The sequence below is a fragment of the Hyperoodon ampullatus genome, assembly GCF_949752795.1.
Source record: "Hyperoodon ampullatus genome assembly, chromosome: 3".
In the NCBI taxonomy this organism is placed as follows: domain Eukaryota; kingdom Metazoa; phylum Chordata; class Mammalia; order Artiodactyla; family Ziphiidae; genus Hyperoodon; species Hyperoodon ampullatus.
Genome location: NC_136916.1, coordinates 55,833,692 through 55,853,333, shown reverse-complemented (window position 1 = coordinate 55,853,333; position 19,642 = coordinate 55,833,692). Strand labels below are relative to the sequence as shown.

General features: G+C 34.9%; 1 protein-coding gene across 4 annotated transcripts in view; it reads left to right on the top strand.

Annotated features, from left to right (window-relative positions):
* Window positions 1-4,859: 4,859 nt before the first annotated feature.
* Window positions 4,860-19,642, top strand: part of DENND4A (DENN domain containing 4A) — a gene marked incomplete at both ends in the record, with an annotated part of 97,188 nt that continues 82,405 nt past the window's right edge. For all 4 annotated transcript variants that reach the window (XM_079700159.1, XM_079700160.1, XM_079700158.1 and 1 more), the window contains 2 exons: window positions 4,860-5,170; window positions 10,469-10,718. In XM_079700159.1, the coding sequence (XP_079556285.1) occupies window positions 4,860-5,170; window positions 10,469-10,718 (561 nt within the window). The remainder of the gene's footprint in view (window positions 5,171-10,468; window positions 10,719-19,642) is intronic.

The window sequence follows — 19,642 nt, the reverse complement described above, 5'->3', positions numbered from 1 at the left end:
TTCTATTTGATGGAATATTATGCAGTCATTTAGTATAATTATGAAGATTATAACAGTTTAGACTAATGCTTTTTAAATAAAATAAAAATATTTATATTTTATATTGTAACTGCATATAGAAGAAGAAGAAGACTAGGAAACTTCGTTAAATATAAACCAGGTTTATTATTGTGAATGGGATTATAGAATTTCTTTTTCCTTCTACTGTTCTGTACAGTTCACAAAGTTTAAATGAAAATCCACATACATTTAAATTGTTTTGAAAACTAAGATGAACATATATTGTCTAGAAAAAGGTAATAGTGTATCATCAAAGGGAAAGAGCAAAACTGTATTTGAAGGACAGTAGATAGATTACCTTGGTTGGAAGAAAAATGAAAGGTGAAGTTTAGAAAAAGATGGGAATGAAGGTCTCTAGCTCAGTTTTGATAATGTAAGAAAAGATGAGCTAGGTTAGGTTTTTAACTGTGGAATTACATTTTTTTTTAAAAGAAAGAAAATTTCTTCTAGCTTATTTATTGAAGTGAACTGGAGTGAGGGGGAGTTGAACTGGTCCATTGTGTTATCAACCGTTTTCATGTATAATCTTGAGTTTATGACTATACTAGGCCCTGTCTCAAAGACTTTGCTCCTTTTACCATTTCAGTAATAGTATATAATTTTGCAAAATTTATGTTCAGATTCGTTTTTCATATATCTTTAAAATGTTATCCCTGATTTCCACTCTTGCCTTTTCTTGTCCTTAGAGTTAGCCTAGGTAGCAAATGCTTTACTACTTGACCTAATGGAGTGATAGAAGAAATAAAAAGGAATCTGAATTGATGGGGCAGAGATAGAAAGGGAGAAAAACAGGTCAGTCTCCCTTAGTTGCTGAATAGGTAAGAGCTTTCTTGTAATGATTTCTCAATTTCGCTCCCATGAACCTTTTAGGAATAGAGAGCACATCCTTTTTGTTTTCTAATCTCAAAGAAAATAGATGTAATTTGAAATGAAATACTAGCCAAGTAGGTATCTGAAATTTTAAGATGTCTGTAAACATCTTATGAGCTAACTCCTTAAGTTATCTGTATCATGTTGAACGAAGAGGAATTAAAAAGACAATAACTGATTAATGATGTAGTATTATTACTTGAACTTTAGTAAAGTTGTTTCAGGGTTTTATACTACCGTGATTATTTCGAGAACTGTTGGATCAAATATTTGTTTTGTGTGGCCCCCCCATTTCCAAAACGAATTTAAGGAAATTTACCTTCTAAGAAAAAGAAAAGAAATTTACCTCCTAATTGTCTAGGGTTTTTGCTCTGATGTACTACACTAAAAGTCCAAGTTTTGTACATGATGACTACGAATGCTTTCCTCAAATGCTCTTTCCAAGTAATTATTGTTGGCTCTTACCAACATAAGGCATTTTGTCTTAATATATGTTTAGTATTTTCCATGAGGATTGTAAATTTTACACTCCAATGGAAGTCTCTTGGTTTCTTGAAATTGTTAGGAAATACTATTCATTATTTATTTCTGTGTTAAAGATTTTCAGTATTTTCTCTGCCTTGTAATTTGTAACAACGTCTTCCCCCTAGTTTCTAAACCTCAAACTTACTTTAAAAATAGTTGATTTAAAATAAAAAGTAGAGGTGCATTTTCAGTATTATAGACTCTTTCTGAGAGAATTAAAGAGCATTTAGATCTAGAAGTCACCTGGGATGTTGCCAGCTGTGCTGTTGACATTATATGCTTTGTCACCAGTGAGTGCCTTCAGGTATTTTTGCCTACCTTCTTTACCACTCTCCACACCCGAATGAATAAATGGAAAACAACAATAACAACAACAAGGCAAGGGAACTGGAGTAATGTATAATTTACTATTCTGTCAATAAAAGTAAGAATATTTTATCACCACTTTAAAATTGATTGCTCTTATATGTATTGATGAAGAACTTTAACTTGTTCCCTTTTAGTAGTTATTTACTATATTCAACTGCAAATCAGATCAAATGATAAAAATTTGTAAACCAGGAAGATGTAACAAAAACAATTTTCATACAGTTTTTTCCCAAATATCTGCTTATGCATATAATAGCTGTTTATTTCCAATGGCTAAGGTAGTAGCTTTCAAAAGAACCTATTAAACATATGTATGTTTTCATCATAGTACTGTTTCCATTCTCTTTCCCTTCTTTCTGCATAGCAGGATATAAAACTTTATTGTATGTAATAGTAACTATACGCTTTAGTTTAAATAACACGACGTTAGAGTCTAAGAAAAATGAGAATATTTAAATCTCTTCATTATGATGAAAGGAAAGTGCTCTACTAAGGTAATTTTTAAGACTCGTGTCTATCAAGAGCTTATAATTTAAAATTTATGCACACATAAAAGCAAATAAACACTTACAGAAGCTGTAAGTGTATGTGTTGCTTTGACCCAATAATTCTACTTCAGTAAATTTATCCTGAAAAAAATAAGAGTTGCAACCAGAGGTTTATGTTCAAGGTTATTCATCTTAGCATTTAAAAACTATCAGCAAAATAAGTAGGTGTAATAAATGATCAACAGTAAGGAAGTAGGTCAATAATGTTATGTCCGTTAAAATACTGTGCAGCCATTAAAGAGTTATTTTCAAACACTATTTAATGAAGAAAATAAGTTAAATACAAAAGTGCTTTGTTTTCCTACTTTAAAAAAATGGATAGATGGTCAGCTGTTTTTTTGTAGAACACCTGTAATAGGCCGTCAGCTGAGAGTGACTATCAGTGTTTAACAGTTTTCCAGGAGACCAGGTTATTATTACTTTCCTTTACTGTCAGTCTGGGACAGTAGGGATTTCTGAAAAGTTTAAGCCGTTCGTTTTGTGCAGAAATCTTATGTGTAAGGGAATTGCTACATAGGAGCCATATATACCTAAATAAAACTAGTAGGAACATTCGATCCTTTTTTAGGTGTGTTTTCTAAGCAAAGAGTGAGAATATTTATAGAGTATATTTAAGCAATGGATACAAATTCCAAAAAATGTGGCATGAATTCTGAAAACTCATGACATTAGCCATATAGAAAATTAAATGAATTTTGGGATTATGATGAAAGTGGTGATAATTATATTATAAACAAGTATATTACATAAGAATTTCTTTGCCTCCAGGTATTTTATAGTCTACAAAAGAAGGCTGTTTACTTTAAATAGCATATTCTAAAGTATGTTCTGTGGGTTTTTTGTAGTTTTTAAGTGGGAAAATAGGGTTTGTTGTTCAGATAGACTGGGGAAATCCTGGATTAAGGGAAGTTAATCAGGTACCTTTATCAAAAGATTTCCAAGGCTTTAATTTTTTTATATATATTATAAATATACAGTACAATATTTGTCCATAAAATCCTTTCTTTGAATTTTTTGGAACTAAGTCTAACATGAGACACATGTTTGGAAATTTCTGTTTTAGGTTAAACTTTTTTTCCTATAATTCTTATATAAGTAATGACAGTACTGTGGTGGGGCCTGGGGGTGGGAATGTCTTCTCCTAGTTCAAGAAACAAATAAGGTTTAAGTGATACTAGACAACTGAAGGAGATTTTGCTATTAAAGTGTTTGCAAATACATGATGAATTCCACTTTGTGTATTTTTTCTTTGTATTTGTTATAAGCATGCATTACCGTTAAAATCGCTGCCCTACTTTTATTATTTGAAGTTCTTCTGGTTTTTGTATCTTCTGAAACTCATTCAGAGTGGATTTTTCTTAGTGTGTTTTATAATTTTAGAATAGGAGGTCATCTTCAACAGGGCTTTATCTGTGGAAAACCTGTGTTGAGGGTACCCTCTAGAACTTTTTTGCATTTGCTTCCCCAGGGCTATCACTAGCCTGGGAACACAGTTATCATTAATATCTCAGTTTGGAGCATCCTGGGACCATGCAGATGGCTTAAGATCAAACCTCAGATCCAAGTGTGAGTAGGCCTATTGTTATACATTCTCAGAAGAGACTTTTTACTTCCCCCAAAGTAGGGCTCAGATTGAGGCAAACTTTATTATCTCCCTGTACCAGTGGATGGATTTTTAAAATCCACTCCTTAACTGGGGATGTAGTTCTTTGAGGCTCTTCTTTTTATACAGATGTCTCAGTTCTAATCCCCTATCTTATGTGGTCCCAAAGCATTGTCTCCTGTCCCTGTAATACCTTTTAAAAATACACGCCCCTTGATTACTGAGGAGATCAGCCAAATTCTCCCACCCAGTATGAGCTTATACACTGCATTCTGGCATTTTGGCTTCCTCACTGTTTTGGGGCCCTGGGAATTTCCCCTTACATTTTTACAAGTTAGTCTATGCATTTAAAAGAATGTGTGTTTTTTTGTTGTCTACTTAGGTAATCTAGGCTTCCATATTGCCAAAAATGGAAATTTATGCATTAATTTTATAATCAAAAAATAATGCTAAATATAGTCCTTTTTTTTTTTTTTTTTTTTTTGCGGTACGCGGGCCTCTCACTGTTCTGGCCTCTCCCGTTGCGGAGCACAGGCTCCGGACACGCAGGCTCAGCGGCCAGCCGCTCCGCGGCATGTGGGATCTTCCCGGACCGGGGCACGAACCCATGTTCCCTGCATCGGCAGGCGGACTCTCAACCATTGCGCCACCAGGGAAGCCCTATAGTCCTTTTTTTTTAAAAAGCATACTTTTAACATATGAAAATGAAATGTGTAATACTAGCATGTTTAATCAGGGAGGTAGTGCACTCTTTTTAGTTTTTCTTATTTGTACACAAACCACTTATATTTATTTGACTTATTATAGGAGAATATTTATTTGACTTATTACAGGAGAATACTATCTTTTACTTTTCTTTCAGATGTAACCTTCTGTAATGGAAGATGATTGAAGATAAGGGGCCTCGTGTTGCTGACTACTTTGTCGTAGCAGGATTAACTGATGTTTCAAAGCCTCTTGAAGAAGAAATTCACTTCAATGATGCTTGTCATAAAGTAGCTAAACCAAAAGAACCTATCACAGATGTTTCAGTTATTATTAAATCTCTTGGGGAGGAAGTGCCACGGGATTACACGTGTATTGATGTTACCCCAACTGGACTGTCAGCTGATCTCAATAATGGAAGTCTTGTGGGGCCGCAGATTTTCCTTTGCTATAGAAGAGGAAGAGATAAGCCTCCACTTACAGATCTGGGGTAAGTAATTTTTAAAAAGAATTATTGTTATTGATCCAAATAATACAACTTATAGATTTTGAAGTTAACTGTTCAATTTGTTTATTAATAGATACATGGCAGCTTTAGAAAAATAGACACGTTTATATCCAGAATCCTGTATTCTCTTCCTGTGTTCCTTATATCTTTTCAGTGTCTCTTCCTTCTACAGGTTCTAGCATTTTTGTCCGAGTTTCTTTCTATTAAAGATAGGGGATGGACTTCCCTGGCGGTCCAGTGGTTAAGACTTCGCCTTCTTTTGCAGGGGGTGCGGGTTTGATCCCTGGTCAGGGAGCTAAGATCCCACATGCCTCGCGGCCAAAAAACCAAAATATAAAACAGAAGCAATATTGTAACAAATTCAATAAAGACTTTAAAAATGGTCCACATCAAAAAAATCTTAAAAAAAAAGATAGGGGAGATAATTTGAAAAACATTTATAGGAAAGTATCAGAAATTAATGTATTATCCTACTCATAAAATTTTTTATTATTTTTAAAGTATGAGAAAAAGGTGGCTTTTAAGGATCGGTTATAATGATCATTATAGTTGGGTGCTTAAGTCTGTATGCATCAAACAAGGGTCTTGGGTAAATTAGTGCCTTATTTAGGATATTGTGTTGAACTCGGGGCTCCCTTTTTATATAATAGCTTTACTGAGTTATAATTCATACCATCCAACTCACCCATTTAAATTGTACAATTCAGTTGTTTTTAGTATATTTATAGAGTTGTGAAACCATCACCACAATAAATTTTATAACATTTTATCATGCCCCCAAAATAAACAATCCTTTATTCATTATAGTTTCTGTCTAATTCTCCCTAACCCCCTCAGCTGTAGACAATCACCAGTCTACTTTCTGTCTCTGTGGATGTGCCCAATTCTGGACATTTTATATCAGTAGAATCATACTGTATATGGTTACCTTGTGGCTGGCTTCTTTCACTTAGCATAATGTTTTCAAGGTTTATACATGTTGTAGTATGTGTCTGTACTTTATTCCTTTATATGGCTGAATGATACTCCATCTTATGGGTCTACCACAATTTATTTATCCATTCATCAGATGATGGACATGTGAGTTGTTTCTACTTTTTGGCTCTTGTGAGTAATGCTACTGGAAATGTTAATGTACAAGTTTTAGTATAGACATATGTTTTCATTTCTCTTGTATATGTACTTAGGAGTGGAATTGCTGGGTCATATGGTAATTCTGTGTTTAGCCTTTTGAGGAACTGCCAGTCTGTCTTCCAAAGTAGCCGTACCACTCTGCATTCCCATCAGCAGTGTATGAAGGTTCCAATTTCTGCCAGTCCTAGCCAACATTTTATATTATAATTTTGATTATAGCTCTCCTAGTGGGTATGAGATGGTATCTAACTGTAGTCTTGATTTGCATTCACCTGATGGCTAATGATGTTGAGCATCGTTTCATGTGCTTATTAGCCATCTATATATCTTTGGAGAAATGTCTATTCAGAATCCTTTACCCATTTTTAAATTGGGTTGTCTTTTTATTGTTCAGCTTTGGGAGTTCTTTATATATTCTACATGTAAGTTCCTTATCATATAAATGGTTTACAAATATTTTTTCTTATTCTGTGGGTTGTCTTTTCACTTTCTTTATGGTATCCTTTGGAGCTGAAAAGTTTTTATTTTGATGAAATCTGATTTATGTATTTTTTTCTTTGTTGCTTGTGTTTTGGTGTTGTATCTAAGAAGGCTTTAACTAATCCAGAGTTACGAAGATTTACATTTAAGTTTTTGTCTAAGAGTTTTATAGTTTCAGCCTTTACATTTAGATCTTTGATCCATTTTGAGTTAATTTTTGTGTATGTTGAGGAAAGATTCCAACCTTACTCTTTGGCATATGGATATCCACTTCCAGCACCATCTGTTGATGAGAATATTCTTTCCCCATTTTCAAAAATTGGTGATAAATGTATGGCTTTATTTCTGGACTCTCAATTCTATTCCATTTGTCTGTATATCTCTCCTATCTAGTACTACACAGTTTTGGTTACTGTGGCTTTGTAGTAAGTTTTTACGTTAGGAAGTGTGAGTCTTCCAAGTTTGTTCTTTTTCAAAATTGTTTTGGTTATTCTGGGTCCCTTGAATTTTCCTATGAATTTTAGGATCACCTTGTCAATTTCTGCAACATTTGGGTTTTTTTAAAAAAAAGAGGAATATATATGTAAAAGAGGAATATATAAATGTAAAAAAATATATATACATATGTATTTATTTATGTAGAAGATTCTCCCTGAAAAACTGAAAGAAAAAGGCCAAAGGTAGGCTAGGAGTAGCTCTAATAATGTCTTCACGATAGATGAAGGGTTTATAGGGAATGAAGATTAACTTTCTTGTTTCCATGGCTCTGTTGCAAAAGGGGATAGGCTTAACTTAAAATATTCTGGTTAAAAATAAGGAAGATAACAATGTCCCTACTAACATCAGTAGAAGGGCTATAAAAGTTCCATCTCCCAATATATTAAGTCTGAAAGTGAATAGCCATGTTTACTCATGCCTAAGGGGAGATAGGATGAATTGGAAGAGCTCCTGAACATTCTTCTACTTTTAAAATTCTATTACTTAATGTTTGATAAAAGTTATATTAAACTCAGTCTTTATTGTGTTAATTCATGAATTAATTACAGTAACTTTAAGTGGGTTTCAGAACAGGTATAGTATTGCTTCATATGAAGTTTACATATTTGGGAAAATAAGCCAGCTATTAGATCTTATTTTTAAAAGATTACGTTAAGTTGCTCCTATGATCACTGATCACTGTCAGAATTCTAGTTTGCAGGGCTTCCCTGGTGGCGCAGTGGTTGAGAGTCCGCCTGCCGATGCAGGGGACACGGGTTCGTGCCGCGGCCCAGGAAGATCCCACATGCCGCGGAGAGGCTGGGCCCGTGAGCCATGGCCGTTGAGCCTGTGTGTCCGGAGCCTGTGCTCCGCAACGGGAGAGGCCACGACAGTGAGAGGCCCGTGTACAGCAAAAAAAAAAAAAAAAAGAATTCTAGTTTGCAAATAAAATGAAGGGAATGTTGCAGATTCTTGTTAGGATGTTGGAGCTGCCTAAATTAGAGATGAGGAATTTTCCAGGCATAGAAAGGATTCACCAACAGGAAAGGACTTGAACTAGAATGAATAAATTAACCACTCTTATGGCTATTCTCATATATTTGTCATTGTGGAGGATATAACATCATTATTGCCTTTAAACTAAGCTTATAGTTTAAATAGATAAGAAAAGTTACCCAACAATATAAAAATCAAAAATAGTGATATAAGTAATATATACAATAGCACAATACCTGATTAAAGAAAATAGGTAGCTTATGTATCAAATGTACTTATATTCCATATCTTTTAAGAATTTGAGGTAGTAAATAGTGGTTTGTTGTTCTGTGTGTTGTATTTTTCTTTTCTTGTTTTCAGTTGAACATCTGTGTGCCAGACATTATTTTGGAGACCCTACTAGTACTCTCATCTAATTCTGCCAAGATCCTATGAGTTAGATTTTTAAATTTTATAGTTGAATAGTATAAGGCTCAGAGAAGTTAAGTAACTGCCTAAGATAATACAGCTGGTACCAGGTGGTAGGAGTTCGAATTCAGATATGTCTAACTTCTCTGTTATAATGCCTTTAAAATTTTTTTTACTTATTTATTTTTTAAAATTGAAGTATAGTTGATTTACAATGTTGTGTTAATTTCTGCTTTACAGCAAGGTGATTAGTTATACATATGTATACATTTTTTATATTCTTTTCCATTATGGTTTACCTCAATATTGAATATAGTTCCCTGTGCTATACAGTAGGACTTTGTTGTTTATCCATTCTATATGTAATAGTTTGACGATGTCATTTTTTAGGATTAAGAAAAAACAAGACAGAAAAGCAAGATTGAGAGGAGGAGGAGTAAGCAATTAGGCTAACATTGGGATATACATAGCTGCTATGATTAAGCATGAAATTTCACTCTAAATTTTCAAAATAGAATGTTTAAAGAAAAAAATTTTTAAGTTTGCTGACAGCTGAGACAAAAGGGAAATTAAAAATTATATTAGAAAGAAATAATATGACCAATTTTTGACACTAAATTTTATTTGTATAATGGGATTTTATAAAAGGGAATACTGATTGATGTTGGGGACATTACCTTCTATAATAATTTTTATAGCAAATGAAGAAACATTTAATATAATAGGGCTTTAATTTTTTTTTTTTTTTTTGCTAATGCCAAAGACTTAGCATTAAAGTACAAATTAGTGAATTCTGTGAGGGAATAAACTAATATTATTCAAGCATGGTGTTTTCTTTGTTTTCCCAAGTACTTTAAGTAACAGTATTTAGAAAACTTAAGGAATGGGTGCCTGGCCTGTCCTTTATTAAAAGCTTATGATTTTACCATAAAGGAGAAGGGGGAAACTTTCATTTGTACTTTTGATGAAAGGTAGACTTAAGGTCATTTACTCTTTTGAAAGCCTTAAAACTCTCTCTTAAAGCTGAAGGAAGTATTGGAGGTAAAAGTGTGCAAGCAAGTTCTCTACTGTATGGCAAGGAGCCTTTTGTAAAATTTTAACTTTGGTCAAAATACAAGGTTGCTTTTTCTAAAGATGATGCTTGGTTTTAGAGACATATGTACACCTATCTGTCATACATACATGATACACCTATCTGTCCATCTGTCTGTCTATCCGTTAAATGGAATGCTAAAATAAGTACCTTTGCACAAAATTGCTATTCTGTGGTTTATGTCAATAAACAGAGGTTGATATAAATTTTCCTTACATTATTAATTTTTGGTAGGGAAAACAGTTACTCTTTAATTTTTTATTTAATTTATTTTTATTTTTTAAAATATTTATTTATTTGGTTGCTCTGGGTCTTAGTTGTGGCAGGCAGGCTCCTTAGTTGCGGCACTTGGGCTCCTTAGTTGCAGCTTGAGGGCTCCTTTAGTTGCGGCTCACTGGCTCTGTAGTTGTGGCATGCGAACTCTTAGTTGCGGCATGCATGTGGGATCTAGTTCCCAGACCAGGGATTGAACCCGGGCCCCCTGAATTGGGAGCACGGAGTCTTAACCACTGTGCCACCAGAGAAGTTCCCAGTTATTCTTTAATTTTATATGGGACGGTGCATTCAAACTTGGCAGTACAATTGGAATATCTGCTACATTTAAGGATCAGTTTATGATTCCTGACAATATTACCTTTCATATTTGCAGGTGCTTTGTAATTGTGTACTAATTTATTTTATTTATTTTTTAGGGTTTTATATGACTGGAAAGAAAGATTGAAACAGGGGTGTGAAGTTATCCAGAGTACTCCTTACGGATGCCCTGCAAATATTAGCGGCAGTACCTCATCACAAAGAATTTATATCACTTACCGAAGAGCCTCTGAAAACATGACTCAGAATGCGTTGGCTGTTACAGACATATGTATTATTATACCCAGTAAAGGAGAAAGTCCACCACACACATTCTGCAAAGTTGACAAGAATCTCAATAACAGTATGGTAAGTGACTCTTTTGCACTGATAAAATTAGCCAAGGATGAAAAGAGCATAATTTAAAATAAATCTTTGGAAAACAGCATAGCACAATTACTGAATTAAAAAATAGATTTTTTAAAGATGTCAGATATTTTATTTTTAGGAAAGTAATTTAGTTGTACTTTCAAAAAGAGCTGTGCAAAAAGCTTTCTTTTTTTTTGTAATTAAATAATTTTTCCCCCTTACTGCAAAAGTGATGCACTCACCAAGGGTCACCCCTCCACTTGTGCACTAGATCCTGTATACTCACCTATTTGAGACATGGATTCAGCAATCCTCCCTACTTTTTTTTGAATCATCAGTTTTTCATTCTCTAGTGGGTTATTTCCTCCAGCATGCAAAAGCATGTTACAATACCTCCCATCTTTACAAAGCTTCTTGATCTTTATATCCCACTCCCATCTGTTCCCCCATTTGATTGTTCTTTATACTAAAACGTCTCAAGAGTTGACTGTATTCTGTCTCCTTCCTCACTTTGACTCTTTCCAGTTAGGCTTTTGTCTCCATCATTCCACCAAGATTGCACTTGTTGAATCCAGTGATCAACTCTTCATGTTAATTTTTTAGTACATTTAGACATAGATGATCACTTCTCCCTTCTTGAAACAGTGGCAGGAAGAGAAGATGCAGTCTCTATCCTCTGTGCTCTCTGGCTTTTTTCCTCCTACCTCACCAGTTATTCCCTTTCTGCCTTTGCTAATTTCTTCCCAATTCGCTAACTGCTACACAACAGAGTGCCCCAGGGTTCAGTCCTCAGACCATTTATCTTTAAATCTTAACTCACTTCGTTGATGATCTAATCATTTAAATACAGGCTATGTGTGGATGACTTCTAAATTTCTGTGCCCCCTCTGGATCTTTCTAATTCATTATCTCTTCTTAGATATCTTATCAAATAGGTTATCTCAAATTTAACATGTCCAAAACTGAACTCCTAGTGTCCCTCTCCAAATCTACTTATCCCCATAATTTTCCTCCTCTAGTAAAAGGAAATTCCACTCTTCTAGTTACTCAGACTAAAAATCCTTGGAGTAATCCTTAACCTTTATCTTCTACCTCTCATTCAGTTCTTCTGTAAATTCTGTTGACTTTCATTTCAAAACATATTTTGAACTTGAACACTTCTCAGCTTCTCCACGTGCTGCAGCCCTGATCCAAGCCATAATCATCTCTTAACTGGATTATTGCAGTGGTCTTCTAATTCAGGAGTTAGGCAAACTTGAATAAAGGGCTAAACGATAAGTTAGCTTTTGCAGGTCATATACAGGCTCTGTCGCAAATTCATCCTTTGTTTTAAAAACAACCTTTATACCAGTCTTAGCTCAGTTGTACAAAAACAGACCTTGGGTCAAACGCAAGCCGTAGTTTGCCAGACCCCTGGTTTAGCTGATCACTGCTTCCACTTCCTCCTACAACCTATTCTTCACATAGCAGCAAGAGGGATGCTTTTAAAACAAATTAGATCATATCTCTCTTTGGTTTACAACCCTTAATGGCTTCCCATCTCACTCTTAGTAAAAGCCAGAGTCCTTCCAGTAGCCTTAAGGCCATGCATGATCTGTAATTGTAATTATCTCTTTTTTTTAATTGCTGTTTTAAATTTTAAAAAGAAATATGTACTCAAAAGAAAAATTGAGACGGGGAGGGGAGCAAATCATGGATCTAGGAAGTAAAGAGTGAAAGTTCTTGCTCCTGCTTCCATCTTTTGTGATCCTTTGCCAGGATTAACAATTAACAATTTGGCTTGTATCCTTCCAGACCCTTTTGTGTGCACATATGTGGAGTATATGTAATATGGATAAATTCATCCTTTATTTTTCAAAAATTGGAAATCTCAATATATTCTGATATAAGCTTTTTTTAACTATCCACCTTTATCAGTTAATATAACTCTCTTCTTAATTCTTTCAATGATTGTATAGTATTCCAGAAAATACAAATGAAGAATGATGAATACAAGTTATTTCCAGTTTTTCCCATTACTAATAATGCTTCTTTGATCAATTTTGTGCCTTTTTCTTTGTATATTTATTGGAGTGTTTCTGGAAGAATAAATAATTGTAACTAGAATTGATGGGTATGGTGTACATTTTGAGAAGTGTTGACAGATTGCTCTGAAAAAGTTGTGACAGTTTATATTCCCAGCAACCGTACTGTATAAGAATGCCCTTTGCCAGGCCCTGTACCTCACCAACACTGGTTGTTATCAATCCCTTTTTAATTATTGACTATCTAATAAGAAATCATTCTAATTTTAATTTGCATTTCTTTGATTATTGTGGAGGTTTAACATCTTTTCATATATAACAGCTTTGAATGGCTAAATATTTCTACATTAAGTGGATGTGCCACAGTTTATTCCATCTTCTATTGTAAGACATTTAGATTCTAAGTTTTTTATATTACAAGCAAAGCTGTTATGACCATAGTTAGAACTACATCCTTCCTAAAATAATTTACATTTATTGAGCTCTTATGTGCTGTCTCTTCTTTTAAGCTAGCAAGAAGAGAAATACCTGAAGCTTTAGGTAAAGCTACAAGAAAAAGAAATGGAGTGTATTGATATGTGACTGGATACAACACAAATTTTAGGAGTCTGAAAATGTTTTTAACCCCCTCAATAAGATAGTAAAATAGATCTGTATTGTGTAGTGGTTAAGATCAGTATAGCCAAATGGTTCAGAGCACAGACTCTGGAACCGGAGTGTCTGGATATGAATCCTATCTCTGACACTTATTGGCTTTGTGACCTTGAGAAAGTAACATAACTTCTCTGTGCCTCAGTTTCACAACTGTAAAATGAGAGTGATAGTAGCATCTACCTTATAAGTAATTGTGATGGTTAAATGAATTTAGAATCATGTTCCAGTACATATAAGAAAACACTATATATGTGTTAGTTTATTATCTATAAATATCTTTCAATTCCAAATTTTCTTTTAGAAAAATCTGCAGTTTTAAGGTAGTAGCAGTATTTGTTTAAAATGTTTAAATAGGTAATTCGAAAAATGGATGCTGACGGTATCTCAGTTGTATCCTAAAAGAGTTATTTGCAGCTATGTGACCCCTACTTGTCAACAGCCATTCATATACAAAATGCCCTATTCTTTCATGCTATCCTTGTATTTTGATTTGATGATTACATGTGACAGTGGAGAGATTATGGTGAAGGAAGAAGATCATGGTAGCAAATAAGTTTTACAGCCTCATGTGGTACTGATAGTGATGACAAGAAGGGTTTTTGAATTCTTCCATAATCTGATGTCCAGCTTAACCTTGTTTCAAGATTTGGTTTGGTGTTTTAGCAAGACTGTTCAGGCTCACAGATACTTGCCCTTTTCCCATTGGTGAATTTTCCTTTATTTTGTAGATTTGTTGGTTTTGGATTCAAAGGAAATTGACAATGTCATTAGAACCATTTCGAGGCCTTATTAATTAATCAAAGTGTTCAAGGTAGACTTGTTGCACTGAAACCAAAACCAGACACGAGTTCCTATTTTTCCTTACTCTGAAGTATTGGTCCCAGTGTTGTCAGAGAGCATTAATTCTCTGCTGAAAGAATAAAGAGGCAGTGTAACATAGTGTGAACAGAATGGACTCCAGCTAAACTGCTGGATTTGCATTCCAGATGCATGTCTTGGACAAGTTCTTTGACTCTTTGTGCCTCAGTTTCCTCATGCATGAAACAAGGATAAAGTAGTATTTTATTTCACAGGCTTTTTGTGAAGATTAAATGTTTCATATCCTTAGTTAACTCTGCTTATTCAGTCCCTTATATGTGCATTTAACGACTGAGGAAGAGCTTTTCTTTTTTCTTTTTTTCAGTTTTATTGAGATATAATTGACATACAACAAGGAAGAGTTGTTTTATTTTATTTTTGCCCAGCGTTTAAGCTCCTCTCAGTTCTCTTAAGAAACATTATAGGAATAAAAACCTCTTAAATGTTTATTTTCTTACTCTTTTTTTAAAATTCTTTAATTTAATTTTATTTTTTTATACAGCAAGCTCCTATTAGTCATCAATTTTATACACATCAGTGTATACATGTCAATCCCACTCGCCCAATTCAGCACATCACCATCCCCACCCCACCCTCCGCGTCTTTCCCCCCTTGGTGTCCATACGTTTGTTCTCTACATCTGTGTCTCAACTTCTGGCCTGCAAACGGTTCATCTGTACCATTTTTCTAGGTTCCACATACATGCATTAATATATGATATTTGTTTTTCTCTTTCTGACTTACTTCACTCTGTATGACAGTCTATAGATCCATCCACGTCTCAACAAATGACCCAATTTCGTTCCTTTTTATGGCTGAGTAATATTCCATTGTATATATATACCACATCTTCTTATCCATTTGTTTGTCGATGGGCATTTAGGTTGCTTCCATGACCGGGCTATTGTAAATAGTGCTTCAATGAACATTGCAGTGCATGTGTCTTTTTGAATTATGGTTTTCTCTGGGTATATGCCCAGTAGTGGGATTGCTGGATCATATGGTAATTCTATTTTTAGTTTTTTAGGGAACCTCCATACTGTTCTCCATAGTGGCTGTATCAGTTTACATTCCCACCAACACTGCAGGAGGGTTCCCTTTTCTCCACACGCTCTCCAGCATTTGTTGTTTGTAGATTTTCTGATGATGCCCATTCTAACTGGTGTGAGGTGATACCTCATTGTAGTTTTGATTTGCATTTCTCTAATAATTAGTGATGTTGAGCAGCTTTTGATGTGCTTCTTGGCCATCTGTATGTCTTCTTTGGAGAAATGTCTATTTAGGTCTTCTGCCCATTTTTGGATGGGGCTGTTTCTTTCTTTAATATTGAGCTGCATGAGCTGTTTATATATTTTGGAGATTAATCCTTTGTCCGTTGATTCATTTGCAATTATTTTCTCCCATTCTGAGGGTTGTCTTTTCGTCTTGTTTATGGTTTCCTTTGCTGTGCAAAAGCTTTTAAGTTTCATTAGGTCCCATTTGTTTATTTTTGTTTTTATTTCCATTACTCTAGGAGGTGAATCAAAAAAAATCTTGCTGTGATTTATGTCAGAGTGTTCTTCCTATGTTTTCCTCTAAGAGTTTTATAGTGTCCTGTCTTACATTTAGGTCTCTAATCCATTTTGAGTTTATTTCTGTGTATGGTGTTAGGGAGTGTTCTAATTTCATTCTTTTACATGTAGCTGTCCAGTTTTCCCAGCACAACTTATTGAAGAGACTGTCTTTTCTCCATTATATATCCTTGCCTCCTTTGTTGTAGATTAGTTGACCATAGGTGCATGGATTTATCTCTGGGCTTTCTATCTTGTTCCATTAATGTATGTTTCTGTTTCTGTGCCAGTACCATATTGTCTTGATTACTGTAGCTTTGTAGTATAGTCTGAAGTCAGGGAGTCTGATTCCTCCAGCTCTATTTTTCTTCCTCAAGACTGCTTTGGCTCTTCGGGGTCTTTTGTGTCTCTATACAAATTTTAAGATTTTTTGTTCTAGTTCTGTAAAAAAATGCCATTGGTAATTTGATACGGATTCCATTGAATCTGTAGATTGCTTTGGGTAGTAGAGTCATTTTCACAATATTGATTCTTCCAATCCAAGAACATGGTATATCTCTCCATCAGTTGATATCATCTTTAATTCCTTTCATCAGTGTCTTATAATTTTCTGCATACAGGTCTTTTGTCTCCTTAGGTAGGTTTATTCCTAGGTATTTTATTCTTTTTGTTGCAATGGTAAACGGGAGTGTTTCCTTAATTTCTCTTTCGGATTTTTCATCTTTAGTGTATAGGAATGCAAGAGATTTCTGTGCATTAATTTTGTATCCTGAAACTTTACCAAATTCATTGATTAGCTCTAGTAGTTTTCTGGTGGCATCTTTAGGATTCTTTATGTATAGTATCATGTCATCTGCAAACAGTGACAGTTTTACTTCCTCTTTTCCAATTTATATTCCTTTTATTTCTTTTTCTTCTCTGACTAGGACTTCCAAAACTATGTTAAATAATAGTGGTGAGAGTGCACATCCTTGTCTTGTTACTGATCTTAGAGGAAATGCTTTCAGTTTTTCACCATCGAGAATGATGTTTGCTGTGGGTTTGTCATATATGGCCTTTATTATGTTGAGGTAGGTTCCCTCTATGCCCACTTTCTGGAGAGTTCTTATCATAAATGGGTGTTGAATTTTGTCAAAAGCTTTTCCTGCATCTACTGAGATGTTCATATGGTTTTTATTCTTCAGTTTGTTAATATGGTGTATCACATTGATTGATTTCCATATATTGAAGAGTCCTTGCATCCCTGGGATAAATCCCACTTGATCATGGTGTATGATCCTTTTAATGTGTTGTTGGATTCTGTTTGCTAGTATTTTGTTGAGGATTTTTGCATCTATATTCATCAGTGATATTGGTCTGTAATTTTCTTTTTTTGTAGTATCTTTGTCTGGTTTTGGTATCAGGGTGATGGTGACCTCATAGAGTGAGTTTGGGAGTGTTCCTTCCTGTGTAATTTTTTGGAAGAGTTGAGAAGGATGGGTGTTAGCTCTTCTGTTAATGTTTCATAGAGTTCACCTTTAAAGCCATCTGGTCCTGGACTTTTGTTTGTTGGAAGATTTTTAATCACAGTTTCAATTTCATTACTTGTGATTGGTCTGTTCATATTTTCTATTTCTTCCTGGTTCAGTTGTGGAAGGATATACCTTTCTAAGAATTTTTCCATTTTTTCCAGGTTGTGCATATTATTGGCATAGAGTTGCTTGTAGTAGTCTCTTAGGATGCTTTGTATTTCTGTGGTGTCTGTTTTAACTTCTCCTTTTTCATTTCTAATTTTATTGATTTGAGTCCTCTCCCTCTTTTTCTTTTTTTTTCTTTTTTTCTTTTGCCATACACGGGCCTCTCACTGTTGTGGCCTCTCCTGTTGCGGAGCACAGGCTCCAGATGCGCAGGCTCAATGGCCATGGCTCACGGGCCCAGCTGCTCCACGGCACGTGGGATCTTCCCGGACTGGGGCACGAACCTGTGTCCCCTGCATCAGCAGGCGGACTCTCAACCACTGTGCCACCAGGGAAGCCCCTCCCTCTTTTTCTTGATGAGTCTGGATAATGGTTTATCAATTTTGTTTATCTTCTCAAAGAACCAGCTTTTAGTTTTATTGATCTTTGCTACTGTTTTCTTTGTTTCTATTTCATTTATTTCTGCTTTGATCTTTATGATTTCTTTCCTTCTGCTAACTTTGAGTTTTCTTTGTTCTTCTTTGTCTAGTTCCTTTAGGTGTAAGTTTAGATTGTTGATTTGAGATTTTTCTTGTTTCTTGAGGTAAGCTTGTATAGCTATAAACTTCCCTCTTAGAACTGCTTTTGCTGCATCCCATAGGTTTTGGATTGTCGTGTTTTCATTGTCATTTGTCTCTAGGTATTTTTTGATTTCCTCTTTGATTTCTTCAGTGATCTCTTGGTTATTTAGTAACATATTGTTTAGCCTGCATGTGTTTGTGTCTTTTACATTTTTTTCCCTGTAATTCATTTCTAATCTCATAGCGTTGTGGTCAGAAAAGATGCTTGATATGATTTCAATTTTCTTATATTTACTGAGGCTTGATTTGTGACCCAAGATGTGATCTATCCTGGAGAATGTTCCATGTGCACTTGAGAAGAAAGTGTAATCTGCTGTTTTTGGATGGAATGTCCTATAAATATCAATGAAATCTATCTGGTCTCTTGTGTCATTTAAAGCTTCTGTTTCCTTATTAATTTTCTGTTTGGATGATCTGTCGATTGGTGTAAGTGAGGCGTTAAAGTCCCCCACTATTATTGTGTTACTGTCGATTTCCTCTTTTATAGCTGTTAGCAGTTGCCTTATGTATTGAGGTGCTCCTATGTTAGGTGCATATATATTTATAATTGTTACATCTTTTTCTTGGATTGATCCCTTGATCATTATGTAGTGTCCTTCCTTGTCTCTTGTAACATTCTTTATTTTAAAGTCTATTTTATCTGATATGAGTATAGCTACTCCAGCTTTCTTTTGATTTCCATTTGCATGGAATATCTTTTTCCATTCCCTCACTTTCAGTCTGTATGTGTCCCTAGGTCTGAAGTGGGTCTCTTGTAGACAGTATGTATATGGATCTTGTTTTTGTATCCATTCAGCAAGCCTGTGTCTTTTGGTTGGAGCGTTTAATCCATTCACGTTTAAGGTAATTATCGATATGTATGTTCCTATGACGATTTTCTTAATTGTATGGGTTTGTTTTTGTAGGTCCTTTTCTTCTCTTGTGTTTCCCACTAAGAGAAGTTCCTTTAGCATTTGTTGTAGAGCTGGTTTGGTGGTGCTGAATTCTCTTAGCTTTTGCTTCTCTGTAAAGCTTTTGATTTCTCTGTTGAATCTGAATGAGATCCTTGCCAGGTAGAGTAATCTTGGTTGTAGGTTCTTCACTTTCATCACTTTAAGTATATCATGCCACTCCCTTCTGGCTTGTAGAGTTTCTGCTGAGAAATCAGCTGTTAACCTTATGGGAGTTGCTTTGTATGTTATTTGTCATTTTTCCCTTGCTGCTTTCGATAATTTTTCTTTGTCTTTAATTTTTGCCAATTTGATTACTATGTGTCTCAGCGTGTTTCTCCTTGGGTTTATCCTGTATGGGACTCTCTGAGCTTCCTGGACTTGGGTGGCTATTTCCTTTCCCATGTTAGGGAAGTTTTCGACTATAATCTCTTCAGATATTTTCTTGGGTCCTTTCTCTCTCTCTTCTCCTTCTGGGACCCCTATAATGCAAATGTTGTTGTGCTTAATGTTGTCCCGGAGGTCTCTTAGGCTGTGTTCATTTCTTTTCATTCTTTTTTCTTTATTCTGTTCCGCAGCAGTGAATTCCACCATTCTGTCTTCCAGGTCACTT